This window comes from Crocuta crocuta, unplaced genomic scaffold (assembly GCF_008692635.1).
Source record: "Crocuta crocuta isolate KB4526 unplaced genomic scaffold, BGI_CrCroc_1.0 scaffold166, whole genome shotgun sequence".
In the NCBI taxonomy this organism is placed as follows: Eukaryota; Metazoa; Chordata; class Mammalia; order Carnivora; family Hyaenidae; genus Crocuta; species Crocuta crocuta.
The window spans coordinates 2,829,514-2,853,581 of record NW_027531018.1 but is presented as its reverse complement, the minus strand read 5'-3'; the positions used below and the strand labels follow the sequence as shown (position 1 = coordinate 2,853,581).

The 24,068-nt window shown below is 37.7% G+C and overlaps 1 protein-coding gene across 1 annotated transcript in view; it reads left to right on the top strand.

The window, feature by feature from the left end:
• The window catches only part of DCHS2 (dachsous cadherin-related 2), a 243,136-nt gene that overhangs the window by 197,420 nt on the left and 21,648 nt on the right, over positions 1–24,068 (top strand). The window contains exons 14-15 of the mRNA XM_077770949.1: positions 10,836–10,949; positions 21,395–21,606. Of these exons, the coding sequence (XP_077627075.1) occupies positions 10,836–10,949; positions 21,395–21,606 (326 nt within the window). The remainder of the gene's footprint in view (positions 1–10,835; positions 10,950–21,394; positions 21,607–24,068) is intronic.

Below are 24,068 nucleotides of genomic sequence, written 5' to 3'. Positions count from 1 at the left end.
ATCTGCCTCAAGCTGTGACAATCAAATGGAATCATTAAAATAGTTGACTATACTACTCATTATGTGGCAGCTAAAAACATCTTAAACAGCGTTTCTTTAATCTAAGTAAAACATAGTTTTAAGATTTTTTTGAGACATTTGCTTTATTTCTTGAAGTAATTGAAACTGTGCCAACTATCTAACCACCGAAGTTGAGAATCGCTCGTATAGAAAACTTGTGCAACCTTTCTTTTTGGACATGTGCAGGCTCTGGATTCTAGCTGGCTCATGGATGCCAGGAACTGGAAAGGAGAAAAAAGACCAGGTCTTGAAAATGAAGGGAATTTGGAGTCGGTCATCAACCTGGCAATGCAAACTAGACAGGGGATCTCTTGAAAATGAGTAGAGATTAGCAGCATCAGGTCTACAGACAAGATTTAGAGTCTGATCCAACAGTGAAGCAANTTTTTTTGAGACATTTGCTTTATTTCTTGAAGTAATTGAAACTGTGCCAACTATCTAACCACCGAAGTTGAGAATCGCTCGTATAGAAAACTTGTGCAACCTTTCTTTTTGGACATGTGCAGGCTCTGGATTCTAGCTGGCTCATGGATGCCAGGAACTGGAAAGGAGAAAAAAGACCAGGTCTTGAAAATGAAGGGAATTTGGAGTCTGGTCATCAACCTGGCAATGCAAACTAGACAGGGGATCTCTCGAAAATGAGTAGAGATTAGCAGCATCAGGTCTGCAGACAAGATTTAGAGTCTGATCCAACAGTGAAGCAACATTGAAAATTGTCAGACTCATGCTTTCAATCTAGTCTTCTGTAAATCACAAAATTAGAGAGATAGTAGGAACATCAAGGGGTCACTTTAACACCTGCCTTTCTCTAAGTTGTGATGAATGAATTTCAAATGATGCAGTGCATCCATTTATAGATAATCTTCCCTTTGAAAAGTCTGGCCACTAAAATCTGTAACCCCATTAAAAATACATTTCAGACTTAATCAATTTTGTCGACTTTTCATGTATTGATTCTATCTTGGTTTTCTGACACATCTCTCTTTTCCTAAAGCTCATAAAAGCTTTGACCTATTAAAAGGTCAATAAATACTTCTTATAACTTCCTGTATTAATTTCCTTAAGGTGTTCACAAAAGCAAATGTGTTCAAGATTGCATAACATTTACATTTTAAAACATGGTTTTCATCTGTTTACAAATTTTGGAAAATAATTTATTTTGAGATTTTCCATGCTTTGTCTCATCCCAGGAGTGCATTCTTTGGAAAGCTTTAGTAACATATGTGTAGTCATTTTTGATGATGAGAAGGTGGGAGAGAAAATCAACTTTTCTTCTTTTCTTATTGTGGTAAGAGACACATAACAAAATTTACCATCGTAAATAATTACTTTTAAGTGCACAATACAGTACTGATAACAGGAGGCCCATTATTGTGGGATGGATTTCTAGAACATTTTCATCTTTCAAAATGGAAACTATACTCATTGAACAACTCTTTCCCTTCCCTCCAGCTTCTAGCAGCTGCCATTCTACTTCTGCTGCTAAGGAAGTGGCTACTTTAGATCCCTCAAATAAGTAGAGTCAATGAAGCATCTGTCTTTTTGTGACTGGCTTATTCACAAAATCCTATCAATGCCTATGATGGGATTTCCTTCTTTTGAAAGGCTGAAATGATACTTTATTGTATGTATATACTACCTGTTTTTATTCCCTCATCCAGTAAAGGACATATAGATTGTAAGTAATGTTGCAGTGAGCATAGGTATGCAGATATCCCTTTGAGATCATATTTTCAGTTCTTTGGATATATACCCAGTGGGATTTCTAGATATATGACAACTCTAATTTTAATTTTTTGAGGAATGCTTATACTGTGTTCCATAGGGGCTACACCATTTTATAACACCACCAGCAGCATCCAAGGATTCCAATTTCTACATATCTTCACCAACACTTGATATTTTCTGTTTTCTGTTTTTGTTTTAGAATAGCCATCTTAACTGATGCAAGGTGATATCTTGTTGTGGTGTTGATCAGTAATTAGTGATACTGAGCATCTTTTAAAAACATGTTGGTCATTTTGGGGCACCTGGGTGGCTCACTTGGTTAAGCTTCTGACTCTTGATTTTGGCTCAAGTCATGATCTCAAGGTTTGTGAGTTAGAGCCCCTCATTGGGCTCTGTGCTGACAAAGCAGTGCCTGTTTGGGATTCTCTCCCTCTCCGTCTTTCTACCCCTGCCCTGCTTGTGCTCTCTTTCTCTCAAAATAAATTAATAAGCATTAAAAAAAAGAAAATATTCATGAGGGTTTTTTCTGGAATCTTCATGCCATACCAGACTGTTTCATTACTCCATCTCTGTACTGTTGAAGTTAGTAAGTGTGAAGCCTTCAGCTGCTTTTTTTTCCTCAAGACTGTTTTGGCTACTTGGAGGAATTTGAGATTCCATATGAATTTTAAAATTCTTTTTTTCTATTTCTGTAAAAAAAATTCCACTGAGATTTTGATATGGATTGCATTGATTCCATAGATTGTTTTGGGTGGTGTAGACATTTTAATAATATTAAGTCTTCTACTCCTCATGGAGTGGGCACAAAGTCTTTCCACTTACTGTGTCTTCTATAATTTATTTTAGCAATGTTTTGTAGTTTTTAGTGTATAAGACTTTCACCTCCTTGGTTAAGTGTATCCTAATTTTTTCATGCTATTTCAAATGAGATTTTTTTTCCTAATTTCTTTTTTCAGATTGCGTCTTGTTAGTGCATAGAAACACAAGTGATTTTTGTGTAGTGATTTTGTATTCTACAACTTTGCTGAATTCATTTATTAGTTCTAATTAGTGTGTGGCGTGCGTGTATATGTGTGTGTGTGATCTATAGGGTTTTCTACATATAAGATTATGTCATCTAAGAACAAGGATAATTTTATTCTTGTTTTCTGATTTTTATGCTTGTAATCTCAAACCCTGATTTCTTTGGCTCTGACTTTCAGTACTATAATGTAGCAAAGAAGTTGCGAGAGTGTGCATTCTTGCCTTGTTCCTGCTTGAAAAGCTTTTCGATTTCACTGTTGAGTTAGAATGTTAGAGCTTTGGACTTTTCTTATATGGCCTTTATTATGTATGGTAATTTCCTTCTGTTCCTAGTTTATTGAGTGTGTTTATCATAAGTGTGTTCAATTTTGCCAAATACTTTTTCTGCATGTATTGAGATGATCATGTGATTTTTACTCTTTATTCTGTTAAGGTGGTGTATCACATTGATTTTCCTACATTGAACCATCATTGCATCCCAGGAATAGATCTCACATTGTTATGACATATGACCCTTTTAATGTGCTATTGAATTCGGTTTGTTGGTATTTTGTTGAGGATCTTTGCATTTATATTCATCTGGGATATTAGTCTGTAGTTTTCTTATAGTGTCTCTGGTTTTGGCATCAGAGTAATGCTGGCCTCAAAATAAATTTGGAAGTGTTGTCTTCAATATTTTGGAAGAATTTGAGAAAGATTGGTGTTAATTCTTCTTTAAATGTTTGGTAAGCTTCACCAGTGAAGCCATCTGGTCCTCTTTATGGGGAGATTTTGATTATTGATTCAGTCTTATTACTAGTTATATATACATCTGTTCAGATTTTTTTCTTTCTTCAAACTCAATTTTGGTAGGGTGTATGTTTCTAGAAATATATTCTTTTCTCCTGGGTTATCTTACTTGTTGGTGCATCATTGTTCATAGAAGTCTCTAATGATAACTTATTTCTGTGGCATCATTTGTAATATCTCCTCTTTCATTTCTGATTTTTGTTACTTGAGTCTTTTTTACTTTTTTTTTCTTTGTTTAGGCTAAGGATTCATCTATTTTTGCTGATTTTTAAGTTAATTTTATTTCTTTTGGAAGAGAGGAAGCATGCAAGTAGGGAGGAGAAGAGAAAAAGAGGGAGAGAGAGAATCCCAAGCAGGCTCCACCCTGTCCACACAAAGTCCAACGCGGTGCTTGAACTCGTGAACCATGATATCATGACTTGAGTGAAAGTCAGATGATTAACTGACTATACTCAGGAGCTTAGTTTTTAAAAAATAACTTACTTTCAGTGATTTCTCCTCTTGATTTTTACTCTCTATTTTACTTATTTCTGTTCTAATATTTATTATTTCTTTCTGCTAACTTTGCTTTTAATTTGTTCCATTTTCTAGTTCACTGAGGTGTAAAGTTAAGTTGTTGATGTGCAGTCTTTCTTCTTTTTGTAACTTAGGCATTTGTTGCTGTAAAATCCCCTCGGTACTGTTTTTGCTACAGCCCATGTTTTCATATATTGTGTTTTTGTTTCATTTATTTCAAGACATTATCTAATTATCCTTTAGATTTTTTCCTTGACCTACTAGTTATTTAAGAGTTGTTATTTAATTTCCATGTGTCTGTGAATATTCCAGTTTTCCTTTGCTATTGATTACTAATTTCATTCCATTGTAGTTAGAAAAGATACTGGGTATGATTTTAATATTCTTAAATTTGTTAAGACTACTGCTGTTCCCTAATGTGTCATCTGTCCTGGAGAATGTTCCTGGAGAATGTATTTTGAGAAACAAGTGGGAACATATAATACACTTGAGGATGTGTATTGTGCTGTTATTGGGTAGAGTGTTCTGTGTATGTCTCTTTGGTCCAATTAGTCTATGATATTATTCAAGTCCTTCATTTCTTTACTGATCTTCTAACTGTTTGATCTATCATCCATTATTGAAAGTGAGGTATTGAAAGTTTCTACTATTATTGTGTTACCATTTCTCCCTTCAGCTCCATCTTCATATATTTGGGTGTTCTGTTGAGAGATATATATATATAACACATATACATACATACACACATATATATACATACACATATATGTACACACACATATATATACACATACACACACACATATATATACACACATGTATATAAATATATGGGTGTATGGGTGCATAAATATTTATAATTGTTTTATCTTCCTGATGAATATAACTTTCTATGTAATGTCCTTCTTTGTCTCATGAGAGTTTCTGACTTATACTGTATTTTGTCCTATGTAAGTATAACCTCCCCTGTTGTCTTTTGGATACTGTTTGCATGGAATATCTTTTCCCATCTTTCCACTTGCAGCCTATGTCTGTCCTTTATCTAAAGTCAGTTTTTTGGTGGTAGTATATACTTGGATCTTTTTTTTTTTAATCCATTCAGCTATTCCATGTTTCTTGATTAAGGGGTTTCATCCATTTAGATTTTTTAAAATTACTAATAGGAAAGGGCTTAGTACACCCCATTTTTTAAATTGTTTTATGTAGAGGCACCTGGGTGGCTTAGTCAGTTAAGCATCTGACTTCAGCTCAGGTCATGATCTCGTGGTTCGTGGGTTCAAGTCCCAAATTGGACTCTGTGCTGACAGCTCAGAGCCTGGAGCCTGCCTTGGATTCTCAGTCTCCCTCTCTCTCTGCCTCTCCCCCACTCACACTCTTTCTGTCTCTCTCTCTCTCTCTCAAAAACAAATAAAACATTTACGAAAGTTTTTTTAATTGTTTTGTGTATATTTTTAATTTTGTTTTCTTTTGCTGCCTTCCCTTGTGTTTCATTAGCTTTTTTGTAGTGACATATTTTGGGGTCCCTTCTTGTTTCCTTTTGTATTTCATCTATAGATATTTTCTTTGTGGTTACCGTGGGGATTACATAACAAATCTTACAGTTTTAACAATCTGTTTTAAACAAATAACAATTAACTGCAGTCACATGCAAAAAAACTGCCCCTTTACTTCTCCTTCCCACTTTTTGTTATTTCATAAATTACATCTTTTAACATTTTTATCTATTAGCATAGTTTTATAGTTATACCAATTTCTTATGCTTTTATCTCTTAAACTTTACATCTGTACCACCATTACAGTGTTATGAGATTTGGTATTTGCCTGTATACTTATCTTTACCAGAGAGCTTCATATTTTCATATGCTTTCATGTCTCTAGCTAGCGTCTTTTCATCATAACTAGAAGCATGCATACTTTCTTGTCAGGCAGGTTTAATGGTGATGAGCTCTCTCAGCTTTTGTTTATCTGAGATCTTTATTTCTTTCTCATCTTCAGATGAGATTGGGTGCATTCATGGTGGTATGGCCGTAGATTTTCTCATTTCCAAAGGGCGGCTTTGCTGGATATAGTATTCTTGGTGGCAGGTTTTTCCTTTCAGCACTTTGATGATCTCATACCACTCCCACAACAACTGTATTCTGTTGTTGTTCAATCAGTGTCTCTATAGGGATGAGGTCTAGGGCTTTCTATCCAGCCATCTTGCTGATGTTGCTCCCACCTTCTTGTCTTAAATGATTGAAATATTGGATAGTTTAAAATCATCAAAATGTTTTAAAAAAATCTCAAGTCAGTCATCAATAAAATGTTTGCACTGCTTAGAAATAACAAAAGTAAAACTCTAGAAGTATTTACTCATGAGGAGCTCTGAATAAAATGTTTTTATTATTATTTCGCCTAATAATTTCCATGAGTGTTGATTTTTTATAGGCACAAAACACTGTTACACAATTCTGCTTTTATTTTTTAAAAATGTTTATCCTTTTATTTTTGAGAGAGAGAGAGAGAGAGAGAAAATTCATGAACATACACATGAGTAAGGGAAGGGCAGAGAAAATTCTAAGCAGACTCCACGCTGTAAGCACAGAGCTGATGCAGGGCTCAGTCCCACGAACTGTGAGATGGTGACCTGAGCTGAAATCCAGTAGGACGCTTAACTGACTGAGCCACCAGGCACCCCCATAATTCTGCTTTTGAATAGATAGTTCGCTGCTGCTGTAGATGATATTTATATTTTTTCATGTTTATTTTTTATTTCATTTTTGAGAGAAAGAGAGAGAGAGAGAGACAGAGTGTGAGCAGGGTAGGTCAGAGAGAGAGACACACAGAATCTGAAGCAGGCTCCAGGCTCCAAGCCGTCAGCTCAGAGCTTAATGCAGGGCTGGAACTCATGAGCTGAGAGATCATGACCTGAGCCAAAGTCAGATGCTTAACCAACTGGGCCACCCAGGCACCCCTGATATTAGTTTTTTAACTGTATTTTTGTAAAGAAAAAAAAGAACACTGAATGTATTACACTTTTGATGCAATGTTAGACTTATAGTGAAATTCGTAAAAGCTGAAAATGTAAATTTTTCTATGTGTTTCAGTTGCCTCATGGGACTTAAAGGTGCAGTGTTGGTTTTCATTTTATCATTTCTACCTTGATGTGAAATGAGCAGTAATTGTAAAACTTCTCTAGATGCCCAGAGACAGACTTTTATTTAAAATGTGCACAATAAGCCAAGACCTTGAAGGATTTGAGGCCCATTAATTATTTGCTCTATTTGCGGGCAGTCTCAAATTTAAACGTCATCCAAGGAAGAACATACAGAACTATTCGTAGCTCTTTGCTGACTTTAGCATCTAGTTTGAAATAATTGTCATTGAATGAAATCCTTTGTGTGCTACAGTTTCATTCAACATTATGAACATTTTATTTGCAGTAACAACAGGATTGTTCCTTTTCTAAGAAAAGAATCATCTGTGATTCTTATTTACAATTCTTGGATCATCTTTATTCTTTTGCACTCAAGCGATCTCCATGTTTTCTTTTGTAATCGGATGTATATTTAAAGCACCCTAACCCGTGGAGAAAAGACCGTCAGCAAGACTGTACATCTTTCTTGCATAGCTGTTTCTCTTCTTACTGCCATTCTTAAGAATATATGACAAGCCAGTTGAAATAAAATTTCCTGTGTTTAAAGCTAAAGTGTATCAAGAAGCACAGAATTGTGATTGCGCTCTAAAGATAAAACTTACCACACTACTGTGAAGGCATCTTCCTACAGAAAATGTAAGGCATTTTTATATTAGCAAGATGCCTCCTAACATGTAAGAAAATAAACATCAGATTATAATGCAGCTTGAAAGATTCTCAACATGTGCAGCAACTTGATTCTACCATGATTAATTAAAGTCCTTTACATTGTCGCTAAATGACTTCATAACTGGCTTGCAGCGAACCACTACTTGGAAGCCTCAAAATATGGTTTTGAAACTTTGTCACAGTTTATGTTAAACATAATGTTTTTAAAGAGAGTAATATATCCAGTTTTGGTTTTCCCATTCTTTCTCCATAATAAATTCTATTCTATGCCTTTTTTCAATGAATTTTCAATTACATGAACAATATCATAGACTCATTTCCTTAAATATGTATAGTGAACACTGCGTTTTTCTTTGAGTGTTAAGTGTTGAAAAGGCTCCTGGGGAAAATATTATCTGTTCCAGAGCCTTTTCTTTCTTTTCTTCTTTTTAGTGAAAGCCTTTTAAGTATCCAGAAAAAAAAGCATATCTATTGATTTGGCCTGGTTTAGGGATAGTTTTTACTGTACCTTCGAGCAAGATGGCTTTCAAGCTTGTTTCCTGGGGCCTGCTCAGTAGAAGTCACTGAGGAAGCCTAGAAGAGGTCTTGAATAGGTGGTATTTTTTTTTAACTACTGCAAATCCCATTGTCAGATATTGTGTTATAGCAGTGAGTAATATATTTTTTTCTTTTTTAGTTTAAACATAATTGCTGTTGGTTTAGAAGAGTCCTATAGGCAGAGAAGTATTCTTCTAGCTTCTCAGGCTAGAACACTTCAATGAATATCTCCATCTTGTACTTCCTCTGTCTCTTCTATTACATCCTTTCTTCCCATATTTATTGGGTACCTATTATGTACAAAAGGATAAACTTTTGATATAGGGAACAATATGATTGATTCTCAAAAAGGCATGCTATGCGTAAGACAACAGTCACTCTATGATTTTCAAGTATATGAAATTTTAGAGGCAAAACTAATCTAGAGTTGCAAAAATATATGGAACACAAATATATAGAAAAGCTTTTCCTGTGCTCTCATGGAATTAAGTCCAATTTAGTAGAAAAATAAGATTGGTCTTTAAGTGTGTTAAGTACAAGTCCATGGATGAAAAACAAGTACCACAATCTAGGTACCAGAAATGCTGATAACAAAAAGGAGAAGTTTGTCTTTTCTATCAGGGATGGTAAATGAGCAGACAGGACTGTAGTCAGTCCACAGCTGTGTTTTGTTCAACCCATGTGATGGCTTCTGTTTTTCCCCTAAAGTAAATTACTTTCTGACATTTATGAATTGGGAGATTTCACATGAAAACAAATATGAATTTTTGAGCTTCTCTTGACCAAAATTTAAAGCTTCTTAAAGGCTGCTTTCCCTTACTTCCCTTCTGGCAGTGATGAGTTGAAGATGAGTGTCTTAAGAACATCAGGCAGTCTCTGGCATTTTCCATCCATCTGGCTTCTTCATTTGTCCATGCTTTTACTTTTCACCAAAGGCATCTGAGTTGATGATCTCTGCTCTGTGCTCCTCTCTGACACCAAGTCAGCACCTGTGTTCTTCTCAAATGTCTCCTTTTAGTTTTCTTCTTGTGCCAATAAGCACATGAGAAGATCACATCATCAGACATCAGGGGCATTAGAATTAAAACCACAATGAGATACTACCACACATCCATTAGAATGATAAAATTAGGAAGACTGACAACACAGGTAGATGTGAACAACTAGAATTATCAAAAGTTGCTAGCAGGAATGTAAAATGGAATAGCATCATTTTAGAAAATACTTGGGCAGTTTTTTATAAAATTAAACATACGTTCACTGTACATGTTTGCCCACAAGGAATGAAAACGTGTCCACACAAACACTGTTACATGGATGTTTATAGCAGCTTTATTCATAATAGCCCCAAACTAAAACAATCCAAACTTCCATATATGGAAAAATGGATCAACACATTGTGGTATGTCCATTCAGTACAATATACTCTACAACAAAAATGGAATGAACTCTTCATACACAGAATAACATATTTGATTCCCCAAAAATAATGTCAATCAAACAAAGATAGATACTGTATAAGTTGTATGTGTATAAACAAAGTAATAAATCAGTGATTGTCCAGTACCAGAGGTAAGAGGAAACTGGCTGCAGAAAGTCACAAAGGAATTTTTTGGAGTGATAGAAATATTCTACATCTTGATCATGACGCTACTTACACAGGTGTATATAGTTGTTAAAACTCACATAACAGTATACTTAACATATGTGTATAATATTGTATGTAACTGTTACCTTAATAAAGTTGATTAAATAAAAATATAATTAAAAAAACTAAAGGATGGGCTGTTAAAAGAGGAGGACAAACAGACAACCTAGATAGGAAATAAAACAAAGCAGCAAAGGACATGAGCATGAAGACAACAAAGTGCTAACTTGGGGCTCAAATGGATTCTTGAGAACCTTCCAGTGAAATCCCAGTTCTAATCACACCAATGGTTCCATTGCCTCCCTCAGCATTTGCTAATTCTTCTTTCATGCTGATTGTCTGTTCCTATTATTTGAAATGTCATATGTCTGTCTTCCCCACTAAAAATGTGTTTTCTAACACATTACCTTGTTTATTCTTCAAAGAACTTAGCACATCTGAATTCTACTTTGATTATGTACTTGTTTAATGGTTTATTGTCTGTCTCCTTCCTTTAGTTAATAATCACCATGAGATAGAGACCTTCTCTAACTTGTTTATCACTTTCTCTAGCACCTGGCCTGGGATCTAGCTTATTGAAGACTCTCAATGACTAATCATTGAATGAATGAAAAAAAGAAAATGTAGTAAGCAAATAATGTAGTAAGCAAACAAGTACCCCATATTTGCTCTTGTTTTTCCCTCAAATTTTCTTCTCCTAAAATTCTTTTTTTAAACCTAATTTTGCAGGTACTTCTATTGTGACTGTAAAAGCTATTGCTCCTGACCCAATACAGGACAGCATTAAATATTCCATTTTTAGTGGAAACGAAGATGGGGTTTTTTCCCTGTGCTCCAACTCAGGTAATTCTTCTGTTTCCTGTAATAAGTTTATTTCCTGCTCCATTTAATGTTACTAGTAAGAAACACTGATGTGGGTGGGAGGGAGGGGAAGGGGGTGATGGGCATGGAGGAGGGCACTTGTGGGGATGAGCACTGGGTGTTATATGGAAGCCAACTTGACAACAAACTATTTAAAAAAAGAATATGATAATTAAAAAAAGAAAGAAAAAATACTTCTGCAAAGGAAACTCAAAATTTGAAAGGTAGAAACATTAGAGGAAAATAACTGAAAAGGTAAATAAGAAATAGTTTTTTTTTTTTATGGTACCTGATGAGAAATTGTGAGAAATCAAGGCCATTTATTTATTTACATGTACTCGCTAAGAATCTTGTTCTTCATATTTCCAAATCAGGCAGTATCTAGCCTGCTCTTTGAATTTTCGAAGACAAATTGGTTTCTACTTGTAATTGACTCATCTTTTTGGAACAATGGGAAACTTAGTAGGGAGACCATCAATATTGAGTTTGAATTGAAAATAACCACACATGTCTAGCCGTAGGGCATTTTCACCACGGGATTCTTCTAATTCGCCACTGAATGTCAACAATGCAACAAAAAAGGACAGCTGGAAAGGTTTCTATGTGGTGGTAAAGAAATTACTTCCAAATACAGCATGTATTAAATTTGGCTTTAATAGGATCATTATTGTGTTTTAAATGAATACCAATTGATTATTTGAAACATACTTTTTGACTAACAACTGCGTAGTAGATACATATCTACTGCTGCATTGTCAAACCTCAAGAAGAATGTTTTCAATAATTGCTATATTACCATACAACTGCTTTATTTAATCTGTACTACATGCACATGGGAAGAATTGAGAGGGTGTAATTTCTTAAGCAAATGCCTTCGCGTCCTGGGGAGTGTTACGACTTTTTGGTCCATACCACCTTTGGTCGGCAGCCGTTCTGAGATAGCCTGCTAGCTCTTCAGCTCTTCACCCCACTGTTTGGTTCAAGGATAGTGCAGGAAGCACCTTGTCTGTTGACAAGAGGGTCATCTGTGAATATCACCAAGCCTTAATCTTCTGATAGTCTAGGTATCTTTAAGAAAAAAAAGTTTAATGTTTATTTATTTTTGAGAGAAAGAGAGACAGAGTGTGAACAGGGGAGGAGCAGAGGAAGAGGGAGACACAGAGTCCAAAGCAGGTTCCAGGCTCTGAACTAACAGTATAGAGCCCAACGTGGGGCTCGAGCTCACAAACCACGAGATCATGACCTGAGCCGAAGGCGGATGTTTAACCAACTATGCCACTAGTAGTCTAGGTGTCTTAAGTTCTGGGAAAGGAACTGAGCTTAGAACGTTTAGGAAGAAGGAGAGTAGCAGAGATTGCACATTTCCCCAGGCTACCCACATCCTTCTGCCACCTCACCTATTTTTTCTAGAGTCTCTCTTGAAAATTCAGGTAAAATACGCCTACAGTAGTCCAGAGAGGTCATCCACAGATAACTCTTTATTTTTCAATTAAATATTTATTTATGTTGAAATTTATTTCGGAATTTTACTGTGGAACAGCTACAAGATGATATGCTAAAACATCTAAAAGTGTTTAATGAGCGTGTACTTGCCACCTATCTCCTGAGAGGAGACATTAGTAGAACCTCAGGAATCCCTCTGTATCCCTTCCCTCTCACATGTCTCTTCCTTTACCCGAGGTAATCTGTCAACAGTAATCTGAATTTGGTATTGATCACTGCCTTTTTTTTTCATTATAATTTTCCCACTGTCTTTGAATCCCTAAGCAATGTGTTATTTTACCTTTCTTTACCTTTCCTGAAACATCATAATAGGATCATGCTAACGTACTCTCTTTGATGACTTGATTTCTTTTGCTCACCATTTTTACTGTGACTTACAGTGCATAAACCATTATGCACACATTAAAGAGGAGGAGCAAACAATGATAAGTACCTGCAACCAAGGTCATAAAATAGAGCACAATCATTATCACCAGTGCTCCTCTGAGCTATTCTCTGATTGCATCCTTTCTCTCCACTGCTCCAGGCTGATTAATGTCCCAACTTCAGGGAGAATCATTCCCTTGTGACTTACAGTAGATGCACTTACTTCTTTTTAAATGTTATATAAATGGATTCATACCTTATGCATTTAATTGGAATTTGATTCTTTTTATTCAAAATTAGAATCCTTCATGTCAGTGTGTGCAGATGGGTTTCTTTTCTTTGCATTTTCATTTCTTTGCGGCTTTCAGTTGTAAGTCTATGTCAGAACTTATGTATCCGTTCCACTGCTGATGGACAGGGAGGTTTTCCTGTGTGGGGATACAATAACAAGTGCTGTTAGGAGCAACCTCATATGTGTCTTCTGGAACATATGTAAGGCCTTCTCTAGGCCCCAGAGTCCAGGCTGGACATATACATCAGAGGATGCTTACGTTCAGCATTACGGATAGTGCCAAATTGTTCTATGAAGTGCTCGTCCCACATTACGTTCCACCAGCACCGGGCGAGGGCGATCATGGTTGTTTATGTCCTACTTTCTCTTGCCAGTCTGGCAGGTGTGAAATGGTATCTCGCTGGGGTTGTAACTGGCATTTCTGTATTACTAACGAATCTGAGCATTTTCCAGAGTTTATCGGCCATTCCTGTTTTCTCCCATATGAAAAATGCAGATGGATACACTTTGCTATTTTTCTACTGGGTTGTTTGTGTTTCTCTTTCTGAAGTGTAAGGATTTTTAATATATTTTATTACCATTTGTCCTTTGCTTTTTTAAAAATGATTCTTTATTTTGGGAGTGAGCAGGGAAGGGGCAGAGAGAGAGACAGAGAGAGACAGAGACAGAGAATCCCAAGCAGGCTTTGCGCTGTCAGCACAGAAATTGAGATCATGACCTGAGCCAAAAATCAAGACTCAGACGCTTAACCAACTGAGCCACCCAGGCACCCCCGTTGTCTTTTTTTTTGTTGAAAACTTTTAGTTTGTGACTTGTCTTTCACTCTCTTACTGGCACATTTTTATTTTAATTAGTTAGAATTAATCTATCTTCTACTTTATGATTTGCCCGTTTTCTAAGTGAAGAAACTTCCTTATCCTGAGATCATAAATATATTGTTACATTGTCTTTTAAAATTTGTATAGTTTTCCTGTGTTTTGTGTTTACATTGAATTGATTTTCGTGTTTTGCATGAGTTAGGGATAACTTTCCTTTTCTTTTTCTTCTTCTTTTTATAAAAAAAGATTACCAGTTATTCTGATGGCAATACCCTCATGGTCAGATGTTATTTTTCCATGACACTTTAGAGGCTCCTTGACTCCTTTGCATTCATCTTCTCATCTATCCACACACTACTACCACAGTCCCTTAATCACGTAGGCTTTCTAATGTTTTCATACCAAGGAAGTAACCTCATTCTCTTATTCTTTATGAGTATATTAGCTATTCTTGGCCCTTTGCTCTAACATAAATCATTGTACCCCCTTGCCAAGTTTTCTCATACACACACAGACATATATGTACACAAACACACACACACACATGCACAAGCCTATTGGAATTTTTTTTTCCCAAGGAAAGAAGATTTATTCATAAGTCTTTAGGTGATATAACAGCTATCCACACCTTTCGTGCACTTAACCCATGTAATCATGGCATGCACATTTGATTTCAGGTGAAACCTCACTCTACTTAACAAAGGAAATGTCCAAAACAATTGTATAGCCCCAATCTAGAATTTAAATAATTAAGTCATCAGGCCAAAGTTACCTCTTCACAAAGCCCTGTATAGCAATGTAGTATAGTTAATAATCACCTACTAAAACTTTTTTTTTTAAACTGTAGTAACCTCTTTTTTTTTTTAATTTTAAAAATATTTTATTTATTTCTGAGAGAGAGAGAGAGAGAGACAGCATGAGTAGGGGAAGGTCAGAGAGAGAAGGAGACACAGAATCAGAAACAGACCCCAGGCTCTGAGCTAGCTGTCAGTACAGAGCCCGACACGGGGCTCGAACCCACAAGCCATGAGATCATGACCTGAGCCGAAGTCAGATGCTTAACCAACTGAGCCACCCGGGCGCCCCAGTAAACTCTTTTTTTAACTCTATTCTTTATCACTTTTAGCAAAATTTTAAGTGTACGGTACAGTATTGCTAACTGTTGGCATAGTGTTGTCTAGCAGGTTTCTAGAACTTAGCATCTTGCATAACTGAAACTTTATACCCACTGAACAGCAAACCCCCATTGCTTCTCCCCCACGGCAACTGGCAGCCACAATTCTACTCCTTGCTTCCAGGAATTTGACTATTTTAGATACCTCATGTAAGTGGAATCATGCAATATTTATCTTTCTGTGACTTAACCTGATATCTGCAGCATCCATCCATGTTGTCACATATGGTGGGATTTTCTTCTTTGTTAAGACTAATATACCATTGTGTGTATAGCCTACATTTTCTTTATCCATTCATCCATCAACAGACATTTACTTAGGTTGCTAGAATTTTTTAATTGGAATTGTATTAATTTTAATATCAGTTTGGGGGAAACTTCTATCTTTATGGAATTGTCTTCTAATTCAGGGATGATATAAAATCACATCCATTTATTCCTTAATATATTTTAATAAAGTTAAAAAATTTTTATACCAGGCACAAATGGTTTTTGTTAGATTTAGTCTAAGTCCTTTATACTTTTTCTTGCTAAAGTAATAGAAAAATGATTTTTATGACAGTGCTATTAGGAATATTTAAAATTGGCTTTTATGCTTTAATTTAGTACCTAGCAAACCTGTAAACTCTTACTGATTCTAATATTTTTCTAACATTCAACATACACAATCATTACCTGAAAATGACGATTTCCCCCTGTGTTCATTGGAGTTATATAGCTATTTATCTTCTTTTAGTGGTTAACTTAGCTGTTTTAACATATGTAATAGCTGTCTAACATTAATCAATATCCTGTTCCTGAATAATACAAGAGACTTAGAATTCTTTATCTGCAAATATTCCTGTTTCAATTTATAAGTTTTCATGGGTTACAATTTTAGTTCTTTCAAATTAGACATGATGAATATTTTTAAACAGATTTATCTGCTTCTTTGCTAACTGTTCTTTCTTACATCTCAGACTTCCCTGCTTTCATCTTTTTTATACCCGAAGTACATCCTGTAGTGAGAGTCTGTCATAGTAAACTTTCTCAGATTTTCATTGTCTAAAAATATCTTTGTTTAATTTTTATTTTTCAAAGATATTTTTGCTTTTCTTAGAATTCTAAGTTCGCTGTTATTTTCTCTCATCCCATTTAAGATATTATCCTAGTGTCTTCTGGTTTCTACTTTTTGCCTTAATAAGTCATCTGTTGATCTAAATACCATTGATTTGTATCAGTTTTGGGGGGAACTCTAGTTGGACAAGTATTGAGCCAGACACACTCTCCTACATCTATCTTTCATATTTTTAATCTCCTTGTCCATTTCTCTTCAATCTAGAGAACTGTATTTTTTATTTCCAGAAGTTCTCTTGGGATTTTTGGTAACAATTCCTGGTCTTGTAAAAGACTGATCTCTTTTTTCAAAGTCAAAGTATAGTTGGGGACCTGGGTGGCTCACTCGGTTAAGCATCTGACTTAGACTCAGGCTATGATCTGATGGTTTCTGGGTTCGAGCCCCGAGTTGGACTCTGTGTTGACAGCTCAGATCCTGGAACCCATGTCTCCCTCTCCCAATGTCCCTCCCCTTCTTTATCTCTCTCAAAAATAAATAAACATTATTTTTTTTAAAAAAAATCTAAGTATAGTTGACACACAGTGTTACCTTCGTTTCAGGAACAACATAGTGATTTGACAAGTCCATAGGTTACGCTTCACTCACTACAAGTATAACTACCATCTGTCACCGTACACTGCTGTTACAGTATTATTGACTATATCCTCTATTCTGTATCTTTCATCCCTGTGACTCATTCATTCCATAAATGGAAACCTATAAGAAAGTAATCTCTTATTCCTTGCTCATGTTTCAAAGCTTCTTAAAAATATATATGTAAAAGTTAAACATTCTGTGTCCAATAATTCCAGCATCTTAAATCTTTGAAGATTTATTTGTATTTCTGTGGATTTTCTAGCTCTCATTCATGGTGCCTTCTTTCTTTGTGATTTTTATACTCATTAACTATGAGCTGCTCATTGTCCTTAAAACTTTTTCTTTGAGGCTTCTTTGAAGACCAGATTGAATTTGTGCCCTTGAGAGAGGATTTGTTTTCCTTCTGCAAATTGCCTGGATATGCCACCAAGTAAGGACTAGCCTAAATTTAATTATTGAGGGTTTTATAAGTACGTAGCTGTGAAAGTATGGCTACCATAAATCATGCTTAAGTTATGAATTCACAGCAGAGACTTTTTCTCCCTTCCAACCAACACCAAGGTCAAGAAAAGCAGATTTCTGTGCATCCATTCTTAACTTGTTTTTGCCTTTTAAATATTGATCATTCACCTGGAACATAGGCTGCCTTTGAGTTTACAGCTTTATTCCAGGTTTCCCATTAGCCTCTTCACCTTCTGGGTTCGGATCTCTTCCCTTGCTCTTCTTCTAGTGTGGGGCCATCAGAGATGAACCTCAAGGAAGAGGGTTGCGTTAGAGACCCTTGGAACAAAAATGGGCTTTTAGGGGCGCCTGGGTGGCTTAGTCGGTTAAGCGTCCGACTTTCGCTTAGGTCATGATCTCACGGTTCGTGGGTTCGAGCCCCACGTCGGGCTCTGTGCTGACTGCCAGCTCAGAGCCTGGAGCCTGTTTCAGTCTGTGACTCCCTCTCACTCTGACCCTCCCCTGCTCACGCTGTCTCTCTCTCTCCTAGAAAAAGATAAAACATTTTTTAAAAAATGGGCTTTTAGTGCTTCCTTACCTCCTTGGATTACTGTTTTCAGTTATTTTTTGTCTTCAGAGGATTTTTTACTACTGTACCAATTCCACAATGCATTTCAGTACACACACACACATACACACACACACACACACACAATTTATCAAGCATTTTAGTTGTTTTTATTATTAGGTCTTCCATACTGCTGTCAAGCAACCTTTTTAAAAACCTTTTATTATGATATTCATCTTTCATGCCACCTTTGTCACATAGTCTTCAAACTTATGTGTAAAGGTACCTAATATAGGTTTTATAATATATATGTATTTTAATCCATATACCAGTTAAAATAGAAAACTGTGTGCATATGAAAAAGTAATAAAGATCTCTAAGGTTATGATTACTCTTCTTAAGGGTAAAAATGTCAGAAAACCATTTTCTTAGTTACTGATTTAATACATTATGATAAGAAGAATCCCCGATGAGAACAGTTCTCTGTCTGTTTGTGCTAGTGCTTTCCCTGTTTCGTAGTCACAAACCAAAGGCTTACTTTTATCTTCAAACTCCTTGTCACTTTAGCTGAAAAATACCTACTGCTCACTGTCTAAACCAGCAAGAATTTGGAAGTTTTACTAACATTGTGTATGTAAATAACAAATGGTAGTATTCATCCATGATTTGGTAGATTCACATAAAACAAAAATGATCAAACTTGCAACATTTCAAGGATGCAGTTTTAGCAGGAGACAGTTTAAAAGCTTTTGGATGATGTAAATATTTATCACATTCTGCTTTGGGTCTATACATATGCACGTGCACAGTTTGTAAGGATTGAAGTAACCTGATTAAGCTCTTGAGCATTTAGCGTTTGAAGAATCTTAATCTCATTTTCATGAGCATTTTATAACTCAGGCAGCAGCCCCATGTGTACATATATCAGAAAGAAAATGTTACTGTGCTTTCATTCTCATGTTGTTATATCACTGGCACACTAACATATAAGAATGAACGTGAAGTTGGTATCCACAAGCCTTTTACTGTAAGGAAAATGTGGACTTCTGCCCATAATGGAGGCTCAGTGGTTCTCACATCTCACTGCTGATAGTAAATCCTTAATATCTCTGAGAAGACCATACATGTATCATCCAAGGCAAAGGCGGGTCTGGTAGGTGTGCCAGCCCCGACTCATCTCACAGACGGGTTATTGTCTTTCCTACTTACACAACATTCACAGCATATGCCAATTATTATGCCAAAAATAAAAACCAAGCAAGGAAAGCATTAGAACTGCAGATCCATTCCAAGTGCAAAATTCCAATTATCAAAGCCTAGACACAAGCGTTTTATTAAAAAATCCACTTTGATCTGCACTATAATTGGCACACTTTCTACTAAGTGACACTGGCAGTTGAGTGTTGCATTTCGACTGTATTTATTTATTTTTTTGCTAATAATAACAGAACATGATAGCAAGCTAAGTGCTCTGCTTGGTGGAGACCGAGTGCTGGAAGAGTGTTCTGGGGCTGCCGCAGTCTGGGGTTCCTCGGCCATTTGGGGGTGCGGGCTCAGCCTTTGTTTCACAGAGGTTTCTGAAGACTAGCCTCTTTCATTACCAGCTCCTCAAAATGCATCTTCATGATTTTTTCAGCTGCCAACAGTCACATCTACCCTAAATTTTCTGTCAAGGGGTGTTGGTGGTTTGTAAAATAATCTGGTTTTCTGAATTGATAACTGATGACAATAAATGAAAGTGAGCTTGTGAAATTTCAAATTTTGTAAGATAGTGAGTTATTCATATAGAATATACTTAATTTTTCTTAATAACAGGATAGAAGCTATAAAACTCCCTACCCCCCTCCCCTAAACCCTCTCAATACCAACGTTAGGATACTAGAGCAAGGTATGATTCCCATTAACATCCAGGTAAGTATGTAAGAGCCTGACGTTTTCTTGGACGAGGCTGGTTGTCTAGGGAAACCGCTTGCAATAGAACAGTAAGCACTGTGGCTTCCAGGCCATATTTCCAGAAACAGTACAGGTTCTTTCACCTGAAGATCAAACTTCAGTTGGTCCATGGCTATTAAATGTTGTCTTTCTAAATTGAGAACGTTTATAGATACTAAGTCTATACCCGGGGATGGAAGGGATGATAACATGGGCAGGACCCTGGAGCCTATGTCACGTTCCTGCAAAGGAACATTCTACATGTGCACTCTGTTACTTCTCCCAGAAATCCTATAAAGTCATTATTGATATCCCATTTTACGGAAGAGGAGACTCAGCTCCGCGGAACCTGAATAACTTACTGGTGGTAGAGCCAGGTAATTTTCCTAAACTAAGTAGCCAGGTCTAAGATTCATGCTTGGTTTCAGGTGTCTCAAACTCCAAGTCAGTGCTCATTCGATGAATCTCTATTTGATGGAATTTCTGACAGTAAGAACTAAGCCAGTTGTGATAATGAGATAATAATTTCGGTAAGAAATTTGACAGTAAAAAGGGAGAAAAAACAGAGCAGAAAGTAGAAAAGGAAGTTATATCGAGGGATAGTTTTTTTAGTTTGGGGGAGAAACTTATATAAGGTATAACTCTCAAGAGTCAGTTTCTCTAACCTGGTTAGGGTTAACATGTATTACTGAGTGCCTTCTGTAGGCCAGATCCTGAGCGAGGTACTGGGGATATGACGGTTGGTACGAGAGACAGGCAACCCTCCTTACCGTGTGAGCTTCTAAACCAAGAGGAATAACCAGACTGGAATAGGGGAGCACAGTAAATGCAGGAACTCCCTGAGAGTCTGTTGCAGGCTGACCACAGTGATGGAACATACAGAGGTGGCTGGGCTGGAAAGATCCTTGAAGAAGCACAGAAGTGGGGACCATGCCAGGCAGAGGGAAAAGCATGCATGGCAGCTCTGAAATGAGAAGTGGAGGAACAGAACATTAATGAGAATTCTGAGCAGAGAAGAGAAAGTAAAGTGGGGAATGGCAAGAAGGAGACTCCTTAGGTATGCGAGTGCTGAGCAAGTTGATCCTATGGTTGAAAAATGTCATACTGTCACACTGTCATCATCACTGTGGAAGGCATGGAAGGGGTTTCTGTGGTACAATGACAGTGTCCATTTTTATTATTCAGTTCAGAATGGGAACTGGATGAATAGAGAGACCAGGTGAGTGATCCCATGGGACCCTTCAACAGAGGACAAGATGGGAAATACCGGTGGCTTGGAGGAAGGCAGCAGCAGCAAAGATGGAGGGTAGATTCAAGAGACATTTGAAAAGTCAACTTTGCAGACATGGAGATGAACTAAATATGGAGAGAGAAGGGTGATTTAAGAGACAGCTCCCACATCACATCTATTTCATAGTTTCTTTCCCTCCTCATGTTTGAACCTTGCAAATATCCGCACATTCTCAGCTTTTTTTTTCCACAGCGACCCCAGTCGGGAGGGAAGGGAGGCTGGCCAATGGTGGGCTTTCAGGGACAGGGGATGGTGTGAGCATTTGAGTCAAAGGTGATTTGGAGCCTCTTAAATAATTAACTATAACATCATTTTCTTTTACTTTTTTTCTCCCTCGGAATAAAAATAGGAGAACTCACTGTGAAAGAACCCAAGTTTCTGGACTTTGAAGTCAGAAATGAAGTACAGCTCATCATCTTAGCAGAAAGGAGGGGACATAGAGCCTTCAGCAAAGTAGCAGTCTTGATACAAGATGTGAATGATAACTTACCGTGCTTTGAGCAGAGCATGTACAAAGTATCGGTGCCTGAAGGCCATTTCTACAATGCTCATATCGTACAGGTAACAGAAATGCGTTTTGTGGATGTGTGAGTGTGTGTGAATTATTATCAGTGTACGTCAAAATATCTGAAGCCTTTTGCTAGGACATAAAGTAAATGTTTCCAGAGCATATAAGATCTTTGATGCACTGGAAGAAAGCTTAAGCTGAAGGAAGTCTGAAGTTTGGAGTTTCTGAGTTCATGCTTCTTCCTCTCTTCGTCCCGTGCTCAGTGAGTGCCCTGCTTTCTCTAGGGACCCTGTCCAGCACCAGCAGGGAGCCTGCAGGGACACAAAAGTCACCTCATCTTGCCATGTGTACAACTTAGCGGGGAAGTCAGAAAAGTAAGTGTATCATTCAAAGGCACATTATTAATGTTAAATAGAAGTGCCTATTTAATGTCATGAGAGAAAAGAGGAGACACAAACTCTTCCTGGAGAAACAGCATAAGGCTTCACAGAAGAATGATATTTGCACTTGGTCGTCAAGGGTGAGCAGGTATTGGCCAGGGCGAGCTGCAGCCAGAGGAGCGTGGGCTGAGGCACAGATGTATGGGAGAGGTCCCTGGGTTCGAAACCTGTGGACATTTCATGTGAAAGGCACAGATCTCCTTTTCCAGCCTAACCTCATCTCAGGAAGAAGGGCCAGGCCATGAAAAAGATCATCTGTTGTTAGGTAGTCTTGTTCAAGTTCTAAAACCCACTCGTCCCTGATAGTCTCTCTCCCTACTTCGGGACTAGTACCCAGTTTTACCTTTCCTTTCACAGTTGAATTGCTGTGTTGTACTCAAGAACCTGGATGTTAGGAAATGCACAGACCCTTAGGAACCCACACCGGAAATCAGTATAAAAACCGCTTTCTGGCAAAGTCAACGGCACACTAGGGCGTTCCCTTTGGTCTTTGTAACCCTGCTACTGTGATCCAGCACCTCGTGACAATCACACCCCTTTCTCTTTGGGTAGATGGGGTCAGGAGCCTAGATGACAGGTTAGTACACGGTGGACAAGACCTCCCACAGTGCTCTGCTGTGCAGCTACCTTCACCTGCATATGCAGAGACCCCTTTGTGTGACTTCCAGTTCAGTTCCAGATGCACATGTGCCCCTCTGTGGGTACAGACAAGACCACTGCAGGCTCAAGAGTCTGGCAGTCTTAGCTCTGTGCCCCAGGATTTCCTCTGCTATTTTTGCAGACTTCTTTTGTATGACCGTAGCTTACTGGCTGCAGTCACCAGCCTGTCCCACAGGTGCTGTGTCTTTACTTTGGCTTCAGCCATGACTAAGATGTTGAAGAAGGCGAGGGCATTCACTTTTCCAATCTGTGTCACCCTGCACAGTGACGCCCGTTTAGTGGGGATGACAGATGCTTCCAGAGCCACTGTGCAGCCTGCTTTGTCACAGAGGGCCCCTGCCCTGGGACGCTGCTGCCTTGCACTTCTTTGTCATGCATGCTGACACTAGAGCTAGACCACTCAGTGTGGAATACAAGAAGTGAAGACACTTTTAAAGCCCAGGTACAAAAAGTGGGAGAGAGCCTGACCCACCAGTGCATCTGAGTAGGTCAGACTTCCAGGAGGCTGAGTCAGGGACAGATACAATGAACTTTGTTCTTCACATTGTTAGATCACTTGGCTTTTTCAAGAAACCACAACTGCCATTTCCCTGTGTGTCTGTTCGGAGAATTAAGAATGTAGAAGGCTCTGGAGAGATAGCCCTCGTGGTAGTTCCCGCTTTTGGTTACAGCGCCGCAAACTTACCTTAGGAACTGCCCATCCCGTCAGATGCAGTCTTGGTGAGACTGTCAGCCAAGGTAGTGACCTGTACCCTGTCTCCTGTCAAAAGTGTCGTCATCTGCCTCAGTCTCATACAGACTTTCTCTTCCTAGAATTTGAATCTCCAGTGGTAAGACACCCGCACAGAGACACAGTAGAGCTGACTTATCTTGGTGGAAACAATTCAAAGAAACTGCCCCCAGTGTTGCCCAGGGTCTTGGCCTTCACCCAGACACTTTTTTCTTTTTTCTTTTCTTTTCTTTTTTCTTTTCTTTTCTTTTCTTTTCTTTTCTTTTCTCTTTTCCTTTTTCTTTTCTTTCTTTTTCTTTTCTTTTCTCTTTTCTTTTCTTCTCTTTTCTTTTCTTCCCTTCCTTCCCTTCCCTTCCTTCCCTTCCTTCCTTTCTTCCTGTATTGTTTAAGTTTTTACTAGAGGGAGAGAGAGAGAGCACATGATTGGCGGAGAGCTGCAGAGAGAGAATCTTTAGGCTCCACACTCAGCATGGAGCCCAACATGGGGCTCAATCCCACAACCCTGGGATCATGACCTGAGATGAAATCAAGAGTCAGATGCTTTACTGACTGAGCCACTCAGATGCCCTGGGGCACTATCTTTCTGATACATTTTTAGTTAGGTTAGCCTTGGCAGATATGTGCTGCTGGCATCCTAAAAACCTAACCGATATACCTCCTGGGAGACCTACTCTCTGTAACACTT